The sequence below is a fragment of the Heliangelus exortis genome, chromosome 1 (genome assembly GCF_036169615.1).
Source record: "Heliangelus exortis chromosome 1, bHelExo1.hap1, whole genome shotgun sequence".
In the NCBI taxonomy this organism is placed as follows: domain Eukaryota; kingdom Metazoa; phylum Chordata; class Aves; order Apodiformes; family Trochilidae; genus Heliangelus; species Heliangelus exortis.
In genome coordinates, this window is record NC_092422.1 from 87,127,096 (window position 1) to 87,148,472 (window position 21,377).

Genomic DNA, 21,377 nt, shown 5'->3' on the forward strand with positions numbered 1-21,377 from the left:
GCAAGGTCCACATGGTGGTGATTGGGTCTGGCACAGGAGGCACCATCACCGGCATTGCCAGGAAGCTGAAGGAGAAGTGTCCAGAGTGCAAGGTAAGTTGGGAGCCCATTGGAAACCACAGCTCCTCTGGGTTTTCCTGCCTGTGCTTTTGAGCAAGCCTAACCCCACCACTCACCTGAGCTAGCACTTGTTCCCTCCACCTATTTGGTTTTTTCACAGCACACTTGGCTTTTGTTGTAAGCAGTTTGGTGTTGTGCTCAGCTTGAACTAGGTCCATCCTTAGAAGCCTTAGAAGCCAAAGCCCACTAATCCCACCCTGCCCAGCATCCTGCCCTTTGCAGGACACAGCCAGATGTCTCCTGCAGAAGTGGCTGACCCAGCTGGACAGCATTGCTGCTCCCACTCCTGGTTAACCGGTCTGGTGGAACTTTCTGCTCTGGCAGCTCCATGAGGGGCACAGACAGTGCAAATGCTTCTCATCTGCCACTGCAAAAGCCTCTGTGCTGCATGGCCGAGCCCAGATCTCATTCTGCACAACCTGTGCTTCAAGGCATACTGGAGGCTTGACAGTCATGGCCTCACTGGCATGGCTGGTGTGTGAACAACCCCTGATCCACCACAGGCAAATTAAGATGTTGTGGACCCAGCCACGGGGAGTCCTGGGCACGGGATAGCCTCTCTGACTGCCTGAAGCTGCCTGTGGAACAGTGTCACCAACCCTTCTGGAGCTGAGTGCTGAGAGAGGCACCCACAGCCCAGACATTAAGCTGCAAGCAACGAGGGAGGTGCCACTGCCAGTCAGCACACAACTAGCTTCAGGATGGATGTGTGTAGCTACATGTTTCCACAGGTTTGAGCTAACTGGCTGGCTTTGCACTGGAGCAGATTAAAAAGTGTTCACTCTGTCCTGAGGGTTGAGCTTTTGAAGCAGCAGGCTCTGCCAAAGGGATGACAATAAACCCCTTGAGAGTGATTATGTTTTAAGCCACCAGTCACTTCTGCAGCAGCTGAACACTACCTAGGATTTATTTAGTAAGCCAGTGGGAAACAGTAGTCTTTTGTCCTGGATACTCTCCATGCTGCCAGTTGATAGGAATATTAATGAATATCATGGGAAGGAAAACATTGCTAATAAGGGCACAGTTAATTTTTCCCTTCAGTTGTGTGTTTTATAATTTCTAAACTCCCTTTGTGGTTTAACAAAGCTTCCTTCCCTCAAAGATCATTGGTGCAGATCCTGATGGCTCCATCGTTGCTCTTCCCAGTGAGATGAACATGACGAACACCACAACCATCGAGGTGGAGGGCATTGGGCATGACTTTATCCCTACTGTCCTTGACAGATCAGTAAGTGGCCGTGTGATGAGAGGCATCTGTTTGATCTTTGGCTTTGCTTCCAGCCCACTCCCAAGTTCAGAGGTAGCCAGCTCTGGCACCTGGCTATGGCCCACCCCTAAGGATATTTGTATCCCTGGCCAGTGCAGAACATGCTATGGTGTGAAGATTGGCACCTCAGCACTAAAGGGTCTCTCTGAGTAAATCTTATTATATCTGACCTACAAGTAGAAGCAAAACATGGTGGAAAAAGAGAAATGTGTCACAGTGCCACTTTGCCCCTCAGCTTCACCAGTGTTCAGGGTGTGCCTCTGTTACTATGATGGCATGTGAGAGGTCAGTGCTGAGGTTGCTCTTTACCATACTGGCATTTCCTGAGCCTTCGCTGTTGTAGGCACCACACACACACAGCAGAAGCCCTGCACCTTTTATGGGATGGAAGACAAGATTCAAGCCATGTAAAACAACAGATTAAGAACCTTGTACAACTTCTAGTCAAGTTTTTCTCAGTGCATCTGTTGCCCCCAGACAGGGAGCTTTAAAGCCCTAACTCGAGATGCCTGTGCTCCACTGGCCTTGTTCTTAGGAAGGTCCCCCACATCCTCAGACTCCAGATTCTCTCTGTTTTCACATTGTGTTAACAATATCTCTGCTCTCAGCACACAGCTTTAGAGCTGTGACTTGTAATGACACAAAACTCTTTTTGTAGCTGGATCTGATTTTACCTGGTAAAATCTGGACCATTAACATAGCTTAGCCCAGGACATCATGAACACCACTCTCTCTAACTCAGGACCCATCAGACATCTCTAACTCTCTGAGGAAAGGGTGCTGGAAAGGGTAGAGTGGGTGCTTCAAAGAAGGACACACCCTCTGGACCAAGGATACCCTGACAAATGTGTCATTTTTCAACACATGCAGAAAGCAGCTCAAACCTGTGGGATGTTGTAGGCACCAGTGCTACAGTATGGCTCAGAGGGTTGGGACAGCCTGAAATAACACTGCTGAAACCCAAAAGTCTTGCTTTCTCTCCAGGTGGTTGATCAGTGGTATAAATGCAACGACAGAGATTCATTCCTCATGTCTCGCAGGCTGATCAGAGAGGAGGGATTACTGTGTGGTAAGCACCAATGACAAGCAGGTTGCTTCCCTTAACAAACTTTCTGAACCACATTCTCTTGGGACCCAAATGCTTCGGGGTAAGTGCTGTCTGCATTCTGTGTCTGCTAGGTTAACAGGGCTGAGTGGCCACTCCCTGAGCTGTGTGTAAGTTGCTGTAGGCTTCAGAGGTGTGGCAGCAAGTCTGTGGTCAAGGGGCTGACTCATGGGCTGCAGTAATTATAGAAGCAATAACTCTCCTCTTACCAGAGCACTTCTGCACATGGAACTGGATCTTCAGGCCCGTCTCTCTGTGGTGTAGTGTTACACGGGCTGAAGAGAGGATTAATGGGACTCAGGGCAGGACAGGTGGGGTGGAACTGTTGCTCCACTAACAACTCTGCAAGGTTGTGTTCTCTGGCATTAAATGGTTGCCACAGTAGAGGTGCCAGGTTTGGACCAGGGAAGCCTGAAAGTAAAGAATGTGTAAGATGTACTCTTGCTGAGTATATCTCCCTGTGCCAACATGCTGTAAGTGATCCCACCAGCTTTCTAAAATGAACAGGTGCCCTCAGACAAACCCTGCCTGTACCCTTAGGGCCGTTATACAGCATCAGCGTTTTTTCAGCCTTCCCCGCAATCACACAGAGAAGTTTGCATCCAGGACGAGAAAATATGCAGGCTTGCAGTTAGAAACTGTGAAAGTCCTGAGCCCTCATATCCAGGGAGTTTTGGAAAATATCAGGCAGCTTGTAATGAAACACTTAAATGTTGATTTAACCTAGCAGGCACAGAGTCACTGTGTTTCAACAGAAACCACTTGCTGAACTCACCTGTAATTTGTGAATAGCTTCATGTTTCCTTCACTGCATTTTTCAGTGCCTTTCCTCCCTCGTTAGAAAAATGTGACCCAGTGCTAATTAACCTGCTGTAAAATACGTGCTGCCTTGAATGTAATGTGTAATTGGCACACAGATAGTGGAATGTGTTTGACTTCCAGCACTCAAACTACGAGTGCAAGAATTGCCTCTGTAGAGCAGGGACCTCCTTTCCCTACGTGCAGGAAACCACATGCGTGCAGACGGACACAGGGAGCCTTTAAGTCTTCTCATCACCTTGGCCTGGTATTCCAAGCATGAATGTAATGTTTATGGTTTTTTTCAGTCTTTGCAATGCATTTAAAGCAAATTTTTGATAGCCAAATATGTCAGTCAGGAGTTCTAGATTGGGCATGTTATTCTCTTCACCCAAAGAAAGGGTGTGGAGTGGAGGAAAGCAGTGGCACAGAGGTCCCCATATCGAACCTTTCAGCCCTTGCCATGCCTGCAGAGTTACCACCAGAAATGGTTCATGAAGTTCACGAGGGGACTCTTATGCTGCCTCAAAAGCTTGTTGCCAAGAGCCACCATATGAACACGTCCCTTCAGTCCCTACCTCTTCCTGACCCTAAAGGCTGTGGGGCTGACTATCCTCCCACTACCAGCATCTCGAGCTACTTCAAAATGCAGTAGTACCTACAATTAGTTACTTCAAGCTGCTTCTACATCAGCAGCTCCCTGCCCTGAGATACCCACCTATGAGATGCCACCTCTGCCACTGCTTTGCCTGGGTGCCTCTGTGCCAGGGCAGTGCTGTGCCCCACACACCAGGACTGTGACCCAGCACCCTGGGCAGCCTCAGTGCTTGTCTCTCTCTTCTTGGTACCCATCCAGGTGGCAGCTCAGGCAGTGCCATGTCCGTGGCTGTGCAGGCTGCCAAGGACCTACAGGAAGGTCAGCGATGCGTCGTCATTCTGCCCGACTCCATCAGGAACTACATGTGAGTTTCTCTCTCCCTTTCCTGCTTCCTGGTGTTGGGGTGGGAGCTCCCATAGCCTTCTCCCCCAGATTCTCTCTGCATATCACCCAGGTTGGGGCCACGGGACTCTTCAGTGACACAGAATGGGCTGCCCAGGGAGGTGGTGGATTCTCCATCCCAGGAGGTTTTTAAGAAGAGACTGGATGTGGTACTCAGTGCCATGGTCTGGCAACCACAGCGGTAGTGGATCAAGGGTTGGACTTGGTGATCTCAGAGGTCCTTTCCAACCCAGGTGATTCTGTGAGTCTGTGATTCTGAGCTTAGCATGGCTGAGCCCAGATGGTGTGGGCTGCTGGAGACCCACCCCAACAACCAGTAGCATGGCACCTGGAGTGAGGCCAGAACTGGGAGGCTCCCTTCAGCAGCTCACATGAAAAAAAAAAAAAAAAAGAACAACAGGGAGAAATGTGACCATGGCAAGGACCAGGGGCTGGATGTTGGGACACATGGTTTTTATTTCCTCTTGTCACTGACTCACTGCACGGAGCAGGCATCAGTCAAGCTTCAGTTTTTGAACCTGCATGCCTCAAGTTGGGAAGGCAAATAGCTGGCATGCTTCTAAGAGCTGCTGAGCACCCGCAGCTCCCGTTGACCTTAAAAGGGGCTAAGAGCAGCCAGCTGCAAAAATCATGGGAGCCCTGGGGCAGTGCTGTGGTCTAGTGCATGAAACAAAGCACGGCTTCTTCTGGAAGGCTCACAGATGTGCTCTTTGTTGCTGATTTCTAGGTCCAAGCTTTTGAATGATAAGTGGATGATAAAGAATGGTTTCCTGAATGACGTCCGGGAGCACAAGCCTTGGTAAGACAGCTTCCACCAATATAAACTTTGCTAAGGGAATCAGTTTTCTGAGTCTGGAAATGATTATCTTCAAAGGAAAGTGTTATCTTTTAGCATTTAGAAAAAATGTGACCAAGTCCAGATCCCTCTGGGGAGGCCATAATGTCAGCTCCTCTCTTTGGAGTTGTTAGATTTTCCATTTCTCCAATCAAAACTTATAAAGAAGCTGTTTCTGTCCTGAAGTTACCAATCTGCTCCCACATAGCAGTCACTGTCCAGGCCACCTAAGCCCTACTGAGCAGAATGGCTGAGGTAGGCACCTATCTCCACTCAAAACCTCCTCTCTCTACTCCACAGCTGATGACAAGAGAACATCACTGGCCCAGTGGAGAGATGAGTCCCTCCTGTAGCAAGCACTTTTTCGATCAGCTCTGGAGGTCTTTTCAGGCAGGGAAGAGTAGCTTTTCAGTTTTCAGAGCTGCAGGCCAGAAAATATGACTAACTCAGCTGTCTTTCGCACACCACAGGGAAAAAGTCCCCTGAAGGCAGAGAATCCCAGGCTGACTGCTGATGCCAGCTGACAGGTGGCTGGGCAAATGGTCATTGTTTAGAAAGTGCCTATTCTCACTTTAAAGCCAGCAGGTATTTTTGACTCACCTGCTCCTTTGGTTTATTATAACCGAAGGTTATTGCAAAATATTTTCCAAAAATTTAATACACTTCCAGGGCCTCTCGTGCTTTGTTAGAATTGCTCTTGGCCCTTCCAGCCTCTGGCATTGCTCTGCCTGTTCTGCAAGGATGAAGGGCTGAGATGAGCTGGGACTTGCCTGTGGTCCCCAACAAAGTGTAACTTGTCCCACAGAAGTCACACAAGCATCTCTGCCAGGCTCTCCCATGCAGGAGCTGCAGATGCTGCATTTGAACACTAAGAACACAAACCAAAGAATTAAAACTGGTAGCCCTCCCCACTCATGAGCATGAAGTGAAGCCCTCAATAGCTTCCTTGGATTCAGGGCAGCTGAGCACTTTGCCAGCTGCTGGCCTCAGTGCTGCCTCTGGAGTTGCATGGACACCAGCTGTAGGGAAAGCTTGGCTTCAACAAGATTTGGTCGTGGTGGACTTGTGGCATTACTGCTTTGGAAGTAGGAGTGGGAGAGCTTTTGCAGGCAGGCAGAATACCTCTGTGTGGTTAGTTTCAACTGTCCTGGCCTTGATTTTCTGACCAGAGCCCACAGCTACACAGCAGAGAGTAAACAGCTTGGTGCTGCCATTTGTCTTTCAACAGGTGGTGGGACATCAAGGTTCAGAAACTGAATCTCTCAGCCCCTCTCATTCTCCTCCCAGAAGTCAGCTGTCAAAAGGCAATTGAGATCCTCCAGGAGAAGGGATATGACCAAGCTCCTGTTGTTGCTGAATCAGGGTAACTATTTTTACTCATGACAGAGATGGCCATTCACATAGGAAAAGCAGCAGATCTAGTGATGAGGCTCCTGTGCTGGATTCTGCAACTCACATTTTTAATGCATCGGCTACCTCCTTGGGAAGATTCATCAAGAAAACACCCTGTAAATGAGCTAGTTAAAGCCAAAGCCAAATCCTGTGCCCACCAGGCTCAGCAGAGGCTGGATCAATGGACAGAGAAGGAGAGGCAAAAGGAGAGATGAGGGCTGTGTGGGAAACCTCTACAAATAACTGGATTGCTGAAAAGTTTTCTTTCTGCTAAACACTGGACAGCAAAATCAAACTTTAACTGCTGTTAAACCAACAACTTGGTGAGGACAAGGATCTTCTCCTGCCCCAGTGAGGAGAAAACTTGTGCCTCCTGCTGATGGCAGCAGCAATTTAGCCACTGATTTCAAGGGGAGCGGTTCAGCCTCTACATGAAACGTGTTGCACTTCTTCAGGTCTGACCTACTGAAAAAGTCCCTGTTCCCTTACAGACTTATTTTGGGAATGGTGACCCTCAGCAACACCCTCACCTCAGTGCTGGCTGGAAATGCACATTTCTCAGACCCTGTTACGAAGATCATCTATGACCAGTTCTCAAAGGTACTGACTGATAAGGCTGGGGCTGCTGTCAATCACTTCTGAGGGGCAGGGAGAGGGGGAGAGGTGCAAGAGGATCTTGGACAAGAGGTGAAGGTAGAGAGAAGTGGGAGGGGTGATGGCAACAGCATGGAGATGAGGCTAAAGCACCTGTAAAAATTCTGCTGGGCCTCTGGGGTTCAGACATGGGACCTTTCACACCAAGAGCAAAATCTTGTGAATCTCTCTCCCCCAGTCTTACATTGTCAGAGGATTTCATCCAGCTGGGGAACCAGAAGCCCCTGAAATCAGAGCCCAGCTATTGCCAGGGGTCAACAGGGATTGTACAACAGGCATGGGTTCTGATGGGACATGGAACAGCAGAACAGGTGGTTGTGCAGGGAAGGGATGCCTGGAACAGATGATAATCAATGGTCCAGAGATGGAGTAAGGTAATGGATGTTGTTTTAGGGAAGGTGGAGCCATCATCTCATGCTGACCCATAGAGGCCCATTGGGCTGAGAGCAGACAGCACTGTAGTTCAGCTACAGCAAAGCCAGGTTTGCAGGCTGCCTGCATCCCCTCCCATCTCCCAAAAGCTGCACCTACCACTGTCCTCTAAATGTAAACTGAAATATTAAATGTCTCTTTGTCCTGTTTAGATTGGCCTGGAGGACAGTCTTGGGAAGCTTTCCTGCATCCTGGAGAATGACCATTTTGCAATTGTTGTACACCAGCAAATGCAGTGTAAGTGCCTGCAGAAGCACTCTGCTGGCTTCTTACAAATGTTTGAGAGGGGAAGGGAAACTCTCAACTTGAACTCTGTAGGTATCAGTGCAGCTACTCCACTTTTTCAGCCCCTGAGCCTCTGCAGAAAGGATTTCTGCTCCTTGATTCTGCAAAGCCCCAGAACTGCCAACAATTTACCCAATTCCTTTCCTGACCCCACAGGAATGAAAGGAGGAAAGGGAGAGCCTTAGCTATAGGAACCTGGGACAAGGACACTCCTGGATGTACATCCTGCAGGGGCACATCCCAGATCCTGACCACAGGAGCTGTGGTGTGTCCCCCATGCAGAGGTGACACTGAGGCACCCGTCAGTTCCATCCCCTCCCATTTTCTCATGGTTTCCCATGGAAACCAGCATTTGAGGATGGGAAGGTATTCATTATGGATTTGCATTTTGTCCCCTCTGACAGCCAAGGTGCAGAGCAGGGAGCAGCTTGGGGTGCAGTGCCTCTGCTGCACAGCTGTGGGCTCTGTCCTTTAGCACTCATTTAGTCTCATGACCTTGAATTCAAACCACTGCCTTGCTGGCTGTGGGCAACAGAGGAAATAAGGGGGAAGTGAGGGAATCTCCACAGGCTGAGTATCTCAAGGAAAGGGTTGAAAGGAGCATTTGGGCACATTAGAGGGAAATTCAGACATGTGAATGCAATGTAACAAACCATACAGTCTGCATCCCATTGCTTAAAAAGCTAGTGCTGTGCATGCCCAGAGGCAGTGCCATCTTCTCTGGACACCCCTCATCCTACTTGCCACCCCTGGAGATGTCCTTATGCCTCTGTGCCCCAAGGTGTCTGGGTAAATTGATATGCTGAGGGGCCTTGGGTGCTGGGTGTTATCTGACACCTACTTTGGAGGTCCAGGGTGAGCAGAGAAAGCTGAAGAGAAATGTGTTGGACTGTAAGCAAGTCCTGAGGCAGGGGCAGATGAGTCAGGAGGCACAACACACACTGATGCACGCAGCCTGGGGCATCTCTGTGTGATTCTTACCTGGAACATGGCTTGGCATAGGGATGCTCTGCCAGTTCAGTATCACCATATGACTGGTCCAGTATTTGGTTCGGTTTGGTTTATTCTCTAACCACTGTACAACCACCTCCTCCTTGGTGAAGCAAACTTGCTCAGCAAAGTCACGTGCAGTAGAACCACTTCGGCACAAGGGCTGCTGACACGTCGGTGGCAGCAGGGATCAGCAAAACAGGGGAGGTGATGTTCTGCAAGTATGACCTAACACACCTTTCCAGTACAATTATATCGTAAAACTTCTGGAAGTACAAATTTGGCCTTATCTTGTGGGAGTTGCCTTGTTTAAAATGTTAGCAACATGAAAAAAGCAGTCAGATGACCCAAGTTTAGCCATTCTAAATTAGAGCTTAAGGGTGTAATTATATTGATTTTATGTGCAAAGCATTCCTACAGTGAGCAGCAGGCAACATTGCAGTGTATTGACTGCCAGCAAAGGGCTGTCTGCTGGGCTAGGGGCCTCCAAAATGCACTTTGCACAAACATCCCAACAATCTCTGCTTGTAGCTCTGTGGCCTGCTGCCCCAAAGCCCTATCAGCTCTAAAGCCCCCATCAGCCCCATCATTGTGAGCCCAGCTGTGCTTCCACAAAATATTGCAAGAAAAGGTCTGTCATTCAGAACTGCCTTTGAGGCACATCTCCAACTCTGCCACCAGAAATGTGAGGCAGAATTTCCTTTCTCAGCTGGGTTGTCATAAAATAATAATTATTTTTTTTAATGCCATATTTCTACATAAATTAAATGGTATCTACGAATTAAATGATACCCACCAAAAAGTATCAGCAAGCTGTATTCAGTGCCTCTTGCTGGATTTCAAACAACACATTTTCTTTTCCAGAGCTGCTTTTTTATGCCATCAGTTACCCCCTTGTTTTATTACTTTCTTCCCACACCTTTGGAGCTTGTATTTTATCTCGTGTTTGGACTCTGGTGGCTAGTTTTATTTTAATTTAAGAAAACACTTATCAGATGCTTAAGGCAGTTGTTGCAATGCTGTTTTATTAATGGTGGTGTAGGAGCTTACGAGAGCAGAGCAGAAAGCGTCTCTCTGCTGCTCTTAAAGAGTCTCACTAGTTTGGCCTGAAAAGTTCTGTGGGGATAGAAGCAGCACTGGAACAGAGACTGGGTAAAAACAACTGGGAAATTAAGTTTTCTGCTCTGGTAAAGGGTGCACTGTTTGCAGCTGAAACCTCCCTGATGTGCTCCCAGTTACCCGACTGAGTTTTCATCAGCCCTTTCTGTCAAGGCAAAGCAGAGGCAGCTGCTTTCCCTGCTGAGGTTTTCTTTTAATAAAAAAATAGCAACCTCTGGACAGCTGTGGGTTGGTTGAGTTTATCTTCTTTCTTTCTTTTTTTTTTTTTTTTTTTTTTTTTTTTTTTTTTTTTTTTTATTCCCCTACTAAACTGGCATTTTCTGTGCTTGCAGTCAATGGAAATGGCAGCTCCTTCATGAAGCAGATGGTGTTTGGTGTGGTCACAGCAATGGACCTCCTGACCTTTGTCAGCAGACACGACAAGAAGCATCACCACGACTTGGCTGCACCCACCTCCACTCCTCTGGCAGGGCCAGCTGCACCCCCCAGGCCTGAACCACCCAGCTGAGGGGGCTTTCTGGTCTAATCCAGCTGATAATTTCTCAAAATGACTAGGTGAAAATTGTAATGTAATAACAATATGTCTACTAAATGCCACTCAGAATGTCACTAAAGACAAGATAACTAAAGAAGTTGTGTTGAATAGCCCTATGTGGTTACAGAGAGTTTCCCAGGGCTGGAGAGGTAACACTAGGGGAGGGAAGGGGATGGTTGCTCGTGCCCAAATTTTAGCAGGTGGGGGTTCAATGTGTTTACTAGCAGCAGGTACCCATGAGTCACCTTGGTCCTGCCAGGGCTGGATCCTGTCTCTGCCATGAGAAACTCCATCCTTCTTCTGGGCTGGAGCCAAGCCATGCCGTGGCTGCATGTCCTGTTCCTCTCCACCCCTTGCAGGGAAAGTTGCAGGCACCCTCCAGAGACTTCTCACTGCTGGCTCCTTCTGAGAGTGGAGGTTTCAGCTTCTTCCTTTCCTCCCCAGGGGTGAGTGGGAGAGGCAGAGCCTTGGAGGAGTGAGGAGAAGGGGACCAGATGGGACATCCCACCCTGGTCCATAAAAGGTGGGGAGCTGGGCAGGCAAGGGCAGGAAGAATGGGAAGGGACAGCTGAGGGCTGTGGTGGGCAGGGAGGATGAGATGCTGGGCAGGTCGGGAATGATGTCTCCTGTAGCAGCAATTAGCCTTTGGAAAGCACCTTCCTCACTTCTGGAGGAGGCACCAGGTGTCTCACACATGGTCCTGTGGGAGGTAGCAGTGAACCAAACCCATTCAAGAAGCAAAGGTTCATTCTCATGATACACTAGCTGGGAGAAGGGAGATTGCTTCATGCCTGTGACCTGGAACAGTCAGCTCACAAATATCCATCCTGAGAACTTGTTGTCAAGGGATAGAGAGGAAGGTGAGGGTGATCTTAATTTTGCTGTCAGAATATTATGTGCTAGGAAGTGATAATGAAGGTCAGAAGAGACATTTGCTATGTCTGAAAAAAAAAACCCACAAGTGAAAGCAAATGTGAAAGGAGGGTCATGGGACTGAACTGAAACACTACTGAATCCCAATTTGGTCAAGTTGCTCTCAGAAGCTGCAAAAAGCTTTGCAGTCTTTTTCATAAGTCTTGGGAGCTGCTCCAGTGTGACAACAACCAATCTCTATTTTGGCTTGCTGCTAAGTGGTTAGTCCATACTTTCAATCTAATCTAGTTTGTATGGGGCTTTTATTAAATTATAGAATGATGAACTATTTGTATTTAGGAAAGAGTGCCTCTGCTGTCTTTTGTTTCCTGAGTGACATGAGCTGTATCAGATTTTCTGTTTTTGCTTGAGTAATAACCATATTTGTCCAGAAAGAGTAAAACCTGATTAGCTCAACCTCAGTTGTATTGTATTTAATTTAGCAGCTCTGTTGCAAGCTGAAGAATATTACTCCATGCATCTATTCCAAACTCACACGAATAAGTCTTAAAGTGTCCCACAGCTCCATGAAGTGCAGAAGTGTGAACCTGGACCACTTCAAAGCCTGGGACATGGTCAGGTGGGGGTTGGGCTCTTCTCCCAGGCAACTAGGACAAGAGGGCATGGCCTGAAGCTGCTCCAGGGGAGGTTTAGGTTGGATATCAGAAAGCACTTCCTCATGGAGAGGGTGATCAGACTGCCCAGGGAAGTGGTGGAATCACCATCCCGGGAGATGTTTAAGGAAAGGCTGATGTGGCACTCAGTGCCATGGTCAAGCTGATGTGGTAGTGTTAGGTCAGAGGCTGGACTTGATCTCAGAGGTCTTTTCCAGCCTCAGTAACTCTGTGATTCTGTAATTGTAATATGTCTTTCTGTGCAGTAGACTTGGCTGCAAGAGGCAGAGGAGAGATTTGCCTCCACTGACAGCCAGGGGCACAACTCTCTTTGCAGAGAGCTGCCCTTCACTGTGGGTGGGACCCACCTCCCATGCAAGTGCCCCAGTGGGACTGCTCTTCCCCCAAAGGCAGTTTGTGAGGTTTAAGGTCAGGTGTGAGCTCTTTGGGCTGCTCAGGAGACATGGGCATTTTCAAGGAGGTGGAGACCACTGCCACCCTGCCCCAGAAGTTGTCCCTGGAAGCTGCACATGGAAATAAGTCCCTGTGTGGTGAGCAGGTCTCCCCCAGGGAATTAGGGAAGCTTTAGTCACACTTGAGCTTTGCAGCAGGAATGAGTGCTCCAGGCTGATGCTGCATGTGCATGTGAATGCAAACAAGGCCTTAAAACAGCTCTCCTCCTGATGTAGCAGTACCCAGGGCTGTGGGGGACAAGCCATACTAATGGGCTGCCCTCTCAGAAACTTCTTTATCTGAAAGGTGTTCTGTTACTGTGAGACTGAACAGAAAGGAGTACAAGTTTTTGTGAGGTGCTGGAACTGAATGTTTGCTTGCAGAGCAGGCTGCTGCCCGGCATGCTGAGTGTCTGGAGCTATGTGCTCATCTGGACCTGCAAAATGTGGAAGCTTTAAAAAAAAAAAACAACAGCCAGATGACAGCCTGACAGCACGTAATGACAGCCCAGTTGAGAGGCAAGGTGAAGTGAATGCTGAATATTAACTGTGAATATCTAACACAGCTTCTCTGTGCTAACGATGAGTGCGGGAACTAATAAAGTTGGGTGTGAGCTCTGAGCGCTTTGGGATTGCTTCACCTGGGCTGGGCCCAGCCTCACTGACACTGAGGTGCCCCCAGCAGGCACATGCAATAAGTGGCATTGCCCTGGCCAGGGATGTCAGTGCTGTCTCTGCTGTAGTTTGCCACAGACCTGAGGATACTGATGCGCACAGCAGGGCAGAACGCTGCCCCACCAGCGTTACAGGGTGGAGAGAGGGATGGGCTGCTGCTGTCCTGCCCACTGCATCTCTGGGGTGGAAAAGACCTCAGCAAGAAAGAGAGGAGGTTTCATGTGCCTTGCCTGCAGAAACCCACGCAAGACACGTAACCATGTGCCTGTACAGAGTGGCAGTGCCAGCAGTGGGACCAAGAGGTGTGTGTGTTGCACCCTCTGCCTGCCATCCCTTCTCCCCACATCCCCCAGTCTGCCCTCCGGCAGTGACAACCCCTTCAAGATAACTGGTCTTTCAAGTTCTCCCTTTCCCTGGACATTGAGGCCTCACTATTGCTTTACTTGTCCATTGAGAGGTGGCCACCCAAGGGCTGTCACCATGCTCAGTGCTCCTCAATGCTCTTAGGCTCCACGAGTTTCAGGAGTCCCAGATATCTACCAAAAGTATAGGGATTTTCAAGCTTTAGAAGCCATGAGAGGGCAGCAGGAGGAGGGTGGGGTCTGGGCAGCCCCCCATCCCTGCTGCCCTGGGTATGTCACCCAGCTCTGGTGCAAGAGAAGGACCCCGGTCCTGCAGCACCAGCCCAAGATGTTCCCCCAACACCTCCTGCTCTGAGGGGTGCATGTGTGTGTGCATGGGCAGGTGTGTGCTCCCCAAAAGCTTGCTGCTCTCCACAGTCCCATCTCCTGCAAGAATTCTCTGCTGTTCATCCATTGCTCTGCAAGGTTGGGGGCACATTTGCAATAAGTTCATAACCCAGTAAGTTCATTAGCTCATCAGCCTAAGGTATCTTCACACCAGGCAGCAAATGGCTTCACACCAACGGAGCTCAGGCTTCCCAGGCTGGTCAGAACACAGAGGTGATGCCCGCATGTGAAATCCATGCAAATCTCCTCCTCTGGGACACATGGCCTTGGCTCCCTGCTGCTTAATCCAGAGGAAGGCAGCCACACAGGGCTTAAAGTGCTTTAAATGGTGCCTGTCAAGCATGTGGTGTTAGAGGGCTGTCCTACCCCGGGAAGCTTCGTGGAGGCAAGGGGTAAAATGTTCATTCCAAGGAGGCTCATGCCTACCTTTGGCACCTGAGGAGGAGCATTGCAGCTCTGGAGATGGCTATCCTCTGCCGGTGCTACCACACCAGAGCTTTTAAATAATTTAGCTTTCCCTCTGGATGCTGGTGTTTGTGCTCAGGGCAGCTTGCAACAGGCAGGGGAATGCCTGTTGCAATGCTCTTCAGAAACCCCTGGCTAACATCTGCAAAGAGAGGTTTAGGGGGGGGGGGGATGGAGAGGGAGGCAGAGGGAGAAACGACAGACCTGCAGACTGCTGGGAGACACCGGATTAGTCTCTTCCTCAGACAGACTAAACCAACACCACTCGAAAGATAAACATCTTGCTGGCCCTGCCCAGCCACCTTCTGTGTCAGGGAGGCTTCCCCGCCTCCCCCGTCTCCCCCCCACCAGTGTTTCATCATGGATCTACCACCCGTGGCACATAAATAGAGCCTGGGAGGGCTGTGGGACAAACGAAGACCACAGAAGCCACCTCAGGGTCCCTCACCGCACCCCAGCACCCATCACACCTGACCCGGACACCCCACAGGTAACCAGCAGCAAGGACCCACAGGGTCTTGGTGTGGGGCAGGAGGGGAGACTCTTATTGATCCCAGAGCTTAGTTTTCCAAAACTAAGGGGGAGATGGAACATTATCACCAGGAAAACCATCCCGGTGTGAGCAGGGGATGGCGAACTCGATGTTGTGGGGTTTGCTGGGAATTTGGTCTGCTGAAGAAACCAGATTTCATTGCTAGGTGGGGTCAGTGGTTTCAGTGGGTTTTGGGTGTGCAAAACCTGTGACTTAATGGTGCTTTATGGCACTGCCCTGCTCTGTCTGCATGTGGAGACCAGAGGAACGGGGTGGCTGAAGCTGGGGTGGCCAGGAGGGAGCTCTCGGCATGGGGCTGTGGAAGGGAGATCCCATCAAACTGCAGCCTTTCCACAAGGAGCAGGTCTGGGCTCCCTGCTGCTCAGCACAGCCATCAGTCCACTGGGAATAATGATCAAGTAATTGGTAGACTAAAATCTGTGAAGGAAATGAAGGAGCAGAACAGTAGCTTACATCAAGGATGAAGCAGTCACCAGTAACTCAAACAAGCAGGAGTTTGCTTTAATAACAGGAAAGCTTAAAATCTCTCTTTTTTCAAACGGAAAATGGATGGACTTCCCGCTTTCAAGTTCTTCCTTTATAGTTAAGCAATTTGGAAACATTTTTCTTTAAAGAAGTGCTAAAGAATTAATGGAAGCATTTACTTGCACATCTGCAATACATGGGACTACCAAGGGCACAGCATGAAGGCAGTGATATAATTGTAATCAAAGGTGGCACTGAGGCAACCAGAGAAGAGACCCAATCTGAAAAGCCCCAGTACAGGAGGGAAGCAAGATTGTTTAATTTAGCAGGATGTGAAGTCTCTGAGGCAGGGGGAAGACAGATCAGATTCAAAAGTGGGAGCTTCAGGCAAGGAAATATTTGGTCTTGAAAGGCCAGAAGTCCAAAAAAAGAGTCCTCAGCCTTAAAACAGAAAAGGGAGGCAGCATGAGCTTCTAGCTGGTGTAATGCATCCAGATGTAAGTGGAGAAGGAAGGAGCAGGCCCAGGGAGGGGATTTCATGCCTGTGAATGTTTCTCTGCTTGGAAATGTGCTAACCAAAAAATTGAAGAAGGCAAAAAGCAGAGAGTAGAGCAGAAGATCGAAGAGCAGTCACACAGGAGGGCCTGACACTGGAAACATCTCCCTTATGAAACAAAAGCCTCACAGGTTGAAACAAGGATGAGGTGACCCCCTTGGTTTCCCTTGAGGGGATGAAGTGGCTGGCAGAGGCAGGCAGGGAGGTGCTAGAGAGTGGCTCATCTTGAGGGGCTGAATGCCTCCCAGGAACAAGTGGTAACTGAAACGTAAATTATTAGCATCAATACAAGGATGACCAAGTGCCATTTGCTGGCTAGAACAGTTGTGCCAAAGCTCTGTGTGTGCTGCAGCAAGGGCTTCACTTACCAAGTGCTCTCATTGCAGCCTTCTCATTCTTAATGGACACCTTAGTTGAGCCAGGATGAGCTTTTGGGCACAAGACTTTCACGGAATCACAGAATCATCCAGGTTGGAAAGGACCAACCCTTAATCTACTGCCACTGTGGTTACCAGACCATGGCACTGAGTGCCACATCCATCCCTTCTTAAAAACCTCCAGGGATGGAGAATCCACCACCTCCCTGGGCAGCCTATCCCAATGCCTGATCACCCTCCCTGTAAAGAATTTTTTCCTCATATCCAACCTAAACCTCCCCTGGCAGAGCTTAAGTCCATGCCCTCTTGTCTTACTGATGGCTGCCTGGGAAAAGAGACCAACCCCCACCTGGCTACCCCCTCCTTTCAGGGAGTTGTAGAGAGTGATGAGGTCTCCCCTGAGCCTCCTCTTCTCCAGGCTGAACACCCCCAGCTCCCTCAGCCCTTCCTCACAGGGCTTGTGCTGGATCCCTTCACAGCCTCCTTGTTCTATGTTTTAGAGCAAACCACCCTGGGTCACAGCAAGCTGCAGATGACCAATCTTCCAGCTAATGGGCATGCTGGGGAGAGGAAGCTGCATCCAACTCCATTGAAACCTCGGGGGGTCAGGGGGCTCCAGACCTTGGGGGTTTGGTGTGTCCATACCCATCATTACCCCATCACCTCTGTCTCCTTTTCTCTCCCCAGCACCATGTCTCTCACCGGTGCCCTCCTCCTGCTGCTCAGCTGCCTCCTGCTCTGTGCCGCTGCTCCGACACCCACCTGTGACCCCAGCACCTGCACCCCTTGTGCCGAGAGGGACACAGAGGACACCACCACCACTGCCACTACCGGGGGCTGCTGCCCACCCTGCCCCCCACCCTGCGCCTGCCCCCTTTACCTGGAGAGCGACTGTGAGATGCAGGGCTTCGACAGCGGCTTCGTCCCCGCCGGACGCTCCTTCTACATCGACTTTGCCCGCAAACTCTGCACCTGCCACCCCGGGGGGGACATCACCTGTGCCCCGCTGTGCCCCCCTCTGCCCTCCACCTGCCAGGCTGTGGGCAGCCCCGTGGCTGACGGGTGCCCCCGCTGCGTCTGCTACGATGAGGAGGAGGTGGCGGTGCCCGCTGGGACCGTCGCTGCCCGGGGCACCCAAATTTGCAGCTGCCCTCCCCAGGGGGGGAAGCTGCAGTGCAGTGGAGGTGAGAGCAAGGAGTGAGCCTCTCCTCTCTGCCGGCTGAGGGCAGGAGGACAGGGGGGGGGCCTCTCTGGCAACAGAAGGCTTTCTGCACCTTGGGGCATCCTCGCTGAAAGGTGTTAAAGGCTTCAAACTGTCCTAGAGGACCTGGTGATGAAACGGCTGTGCCACAGAGATGGAGAGATGCCTGATTGCATGTCATTTATAAACCAGGGCAAAGTGTCTATAGAGGGTGAGCTTGCTTTGTTGTAAGGTTTGTTCCATGGCAGCGGGCTATGAGAGCTTAGATTGCTGCTAGCATGTAACTGGAACAAATGCAGTTATTTATTTATTTGTAAGATGATCAAGCTTTTGAATGTGTTTGTATTCATATGGTGTGCAGATAGCACAGCCCTAAGTCAACTCGTTAAACTTCTTCCCGTGATCCGTGTTTTCACCTACAGTAACTCCATCAAATTCAAGTGTTGGGACCAAAATCATAAAGCTGACATCCTCTTTTCCAGGCTTTTTTTGAATCTGGGAGAGGTAGATGTGCTATCACATGTCTGTGGTCTTAGGATGAGGTAACTTTTCCTGCCTCCATCCTCAGGACCAAAGCCTTAATGCATGCTGGCAGTCAAGGGTCAGCCCTTCACAGCCACATCGATGAAGCAGTTACCAAGGATTGACCCGTTCACCAGTCCCTGCTGTGTCCTGGTTCAGCAGGAATACCACTAATTGTATGTTCGTGACAAGAAGTAATGGATGCAAAGTTGAACATAGAAGTTCCATCTAAACATAAGGAGGAACTTCTGTACTTTGAGGGTGACAGAGCACTGGAACAGGCTGCCTAGAGAGATTGTGAAGTCTCTTTCTCTGGAGACATTCAAACCCAGCCTGGACACCATCCTGTGGGACCTGCTCTATGTGAAACTGCTTTAGCAGGGGGATTGGACTAGATGATCTTCAGAGGTTCCTTCCAACCCCTAAAATTCCAAGATTCTCTAATTATGTTTCCTCCTCACACTTTCTGTCTCCTTACCACTTCTGGAAGACATAGCACGTGGCAGAATTGCATCCTCTTAATGCTTTGACATATATAAATACACACACACTCACTTATATATGTTTACAGGAAGACTGTAATAAAAAACAAGCAAACAAACAAAACAGTTTCATAAGGCTGAGATGTTAATAAGTGTTAATTATGTTCCTCCCACAGCACTGAATAAAATCAGTTTTACAAAAAAACTTTTGAAAACTTTACTGATAAGCACATGTAAACTTTTCCTCGTATGTTATCTGGTGTTACTTGGGCCAAGAGAGCCTATCTCCAGCCATCTTGGCCTCAGGTATGCCTGGAAACATTAAATGTGCCTCTTGGCTTCTTTTCATATTCCTCACTGATGTTCTGTCTGATGCTGGTTAACTGCAAAAAAACAGTGAGCAGATGAGATTCAGGTAAAGAGGTAGAAAAAAGCTGGAGGAAAACAGGCAAAATTGAACTTCAAGAAATAACAAGGCTCCCTGCTGATTGGGGCTGTCAGAGGCTGATGGTGCCCTGCACTCTGATGAGCTTCAGAGATGTGAGAGCTCAGCACTTAACCTGCCACACCTCAAAGCTGGGCCTGAGGAATAAGATCTTGGTGTGGCCACACTCTCTCCCTTTGCACAGCTACCCCTCTGATGGCCCTGCAGGGTATCTGCAGGGTGGGAGTGAGGTGGGACCCCCAGCCTGGACATTTAGCAAGTCTGGAAATCTCTTGGGCTCTAACAAGGCCATGCTGGTTCAGAGCCTTGCACTAGATGGTGGTGTAAGAGCACAGGAAGGGCTGCTGCAGGGATGGGGAAGCCAGGGAGCAGGAGAGGAGAAAGATGCCTTTAATGGGAAAAACATTCTCCCTAGGTGCCCACCTGGTACCTGAAAATCTCCCCATCCTGTTCCTGCTGGGGTGATCACCTTGTGGCCATCACCTGCCCTGCAGAGCCGACCTGCTTAGCAGTTCCTTCTCCTGCCTGTGTGGTCTGCAGAAAAGCTCTGTGAAGGGGGCTGGCTGGGGTGAGGAAGAAGGCTCACTGCAAAGTGGGATGTGGCATGGCCTCACAAAAGCCAGCAGGCACTCACAATAGGCTCAGAAAAAACAGAGTAAGCACCAAGTCAACCCACCTTTGGGTAGTCAGCAACATCTGCACCCCTTGCTTTGCAGTTCAGAGTTGACCATGAGTAGTGAGGTTAGGAGACAGCACCTCTTTCTTCCCCCTGGTTTCCTGAGGTGAGGGTTATTAGAGGAGGTAGACAGAGACTCCAGATGTAAACTGACATGGAGCCTGTGGTGGTCAACACTCAGCTTTTCCACCATGGATTTTATTGCAGCTGAGCCATAGGGAGGGGGTCAGAAACTGCCTGTCCCAAGCAACAGGGGTGCCTGTGGCTCTGTGTATTCTGGATCCAGCTGGCTGCCAGGCTTCCCAGCTCCAGAAAAAGCTGAGTCGCCAGCCCCACACATGTCCCTGCTCTGTTCCTAGAGAATGTGTTTCTGTCATGGGCAAAGGGTTTTTACTCAGCATCCCTTCCCTCTCTGCTCTTCTCCATTTGGTTGATAATACCTCTTAGTTTTTCATGAGGTTAATGCTCACTGTCACCTACAGACCAGACACCAGCATGAGCAAAGCAGGGAGAAAGCATCTCCCATCTCACCTGGGGTGGAGGAAAACAGCACCTTCACCAACTATATTTGACACGTGAGTATCACCTGCTGCTGTTGAGAACAAGAGCACAAGAAATTCCTCCCATTATGGGCTTCAATGACATGCTGTCCAGGTCTTGCCAAATAGCTGAATAAATTCACATCCTGTATATGCTTGCAAGGTGTGAGTATTTCAGTCAATGTGGGTAGAGCTCTTCTGTGGCTACCAAGCACTTGAGGAAATCAGAACAGGCTTGCAAGTGCAGCAATCGGTTTTGCAAGTGTAGTGATTGTTCAGAGGGAGGCAGAAGTGATTTTTGCAGACTCTTTGCCGCCTGGGGGGTGGTAGTGGTGGTCAGCTGAGGATGTTTATTCTTTGTCACATGTCTTATCTGTCCCACTGCTCTCCACCCTTGCCTAACTGATAACCTTTGAACAGAAGAGATTGACCGACAGATGGCAATCCCTGAATAATGTTGGTTTTGTCTGAATGCTCTTTCAGCCTAGGATCAATGTTGAATTATTCCTCTGTGTAAAAAGACCCCACCAGCTCCTTTGCAAGCCACCCTAAGGAAGTGGTGAACTTTGCTCTGCCACCATCTCCAGTTCAAGGACAGCTTGCATCTCAAGTCTCTGCCTGGGAGTCTCACAGCCTCTCTGCCTACACTTCACCACACTGAAATAAGTAGTCAGCTTATGCCACTTTTTCCATGAACAGCTGCACCAGCACAGAGAAAAGAGAAGAAAGACATACAGCATTCAGTTTCAAGAATTAATTCACTTATGTTTAATGTCTTGTGTTTCACCATGTTTTATTTGAATGTGCATTGTCCTGAACCACCCCTGTGCTTTTCTACAGTGTGGGCACAGTGTCGCTGGTATTATTACTTATATTTTTCCAGGTCTAATTTTCGCCCTGGTCTGGACATGAGTGTAGTTTTATGGCTACCCTTTTGCATGGTAACTATCATTTTGCATCACAACCAGGTATGTGGTTGCAGGTAAGGAGCCCTACATGATGCTTAAGTGCAAAGCAGCATGTAGATTCTTGTGCATCCTCACATAGAGTCAAAAGCAAAATTTACAACTCCTAAAAAGAACTAATTTCACATACAGCATAATCAAATTGGAGTGGTGGCAGAGAAGGTTGTTTTTGTTGTTTTTTTTTTATTCTTCAGTGCC

The 21,377-nt window shown here is 49.2% G+C and overlaps 2 protein-coding genes across 5 annotated transcripts in view; both read left to right on the forward strand.

Annotated features, from left to right (window-relative positions):
• LOC139799796 (cystathionine beta-synthase-like) overlaps positions 1 to 11,860 on the forward strand; it is a 29,744-nt gene extending 17,884 nt beyond the window's left edge. For 3 of the 4 annotated variants that reach the window (XM_071752166.1, XM_071752174.1, XM_071752190.1), the window contains 9 exons: positions 1 to 92; positions 1,222 to 1,347; positions 2,371 to 2,455; positions 4,146 to 4,251; positions 5,017 to 5,088; positions 6,353 to 6,487; positions 7,008 to 7,116; positions 7,755 to 7,839; positions 10,329 to 11,860. In XM_071752166.1, the coding sequence (XP_071608267.1) occupies positions 1 to 92; positions 1,222 to 1,347; positions 2,371 to 2,455; positions 4,146 to 4,251; positions 5,017 to 5,088; positions 6,353 to 6,487; positions 7,008 to 7,116; positions 7,755 to 7,839; positions 10,329 to 10,504 (986 nt within the window). In that variant the 3' untranslated portion in view covers positions 10,505 to 11,860. Of the gene's footprint in view, positions 93 to 1,221; positions 1,348 to 2,370; positions 2,456 to 4,145; positions 4,252 to 5,016; positions 5,089 to 6,352; positions 6,488 to 7,007; positions 7,117 to 7,754; positions 7,917 to 10,328 lie in introns of all 4 variants that reach the window. The other variant, XM_071752181.1, reaches the window with a different exon arrangement.
• Positions 11,861 to 14,591: 2,731 nt separating this feature from the next.
• LOC139802088 (fibulin-2-like) lies at positions 14,592 to 18,880 on the forward strand. Its single transcript, XM_071757283.1, has 2 exons — positions 14,592 to 14,888; positions 17,037 to 18,880. Exon 2 carries the CDS (start codon positions 17,041 to 17,043, stop codon positions 17,548 to 17,550), a length of 510 nt encoding a protein of 169 aa, XP_071613384.1. The 5' UTR covers positions 14,592 to 14,888; positions 17,037 to 17,040; the 3' UTR covers positions 17,551 to 18,880.
• The last annotated feature ends 2,497 nt before the right edge of the window (positions 18,881 to 21,377 follow it).

Excerpts from the sequence above, each read along its gene's own strand:
- LOC139802088 (XM_071757283.1), top strand. The coding sequence starts at position 17,041 with ATGTCTCTCACCGGTGCCCTCCTCCTGCTGCTCAGCTGCCTCCTGCTC.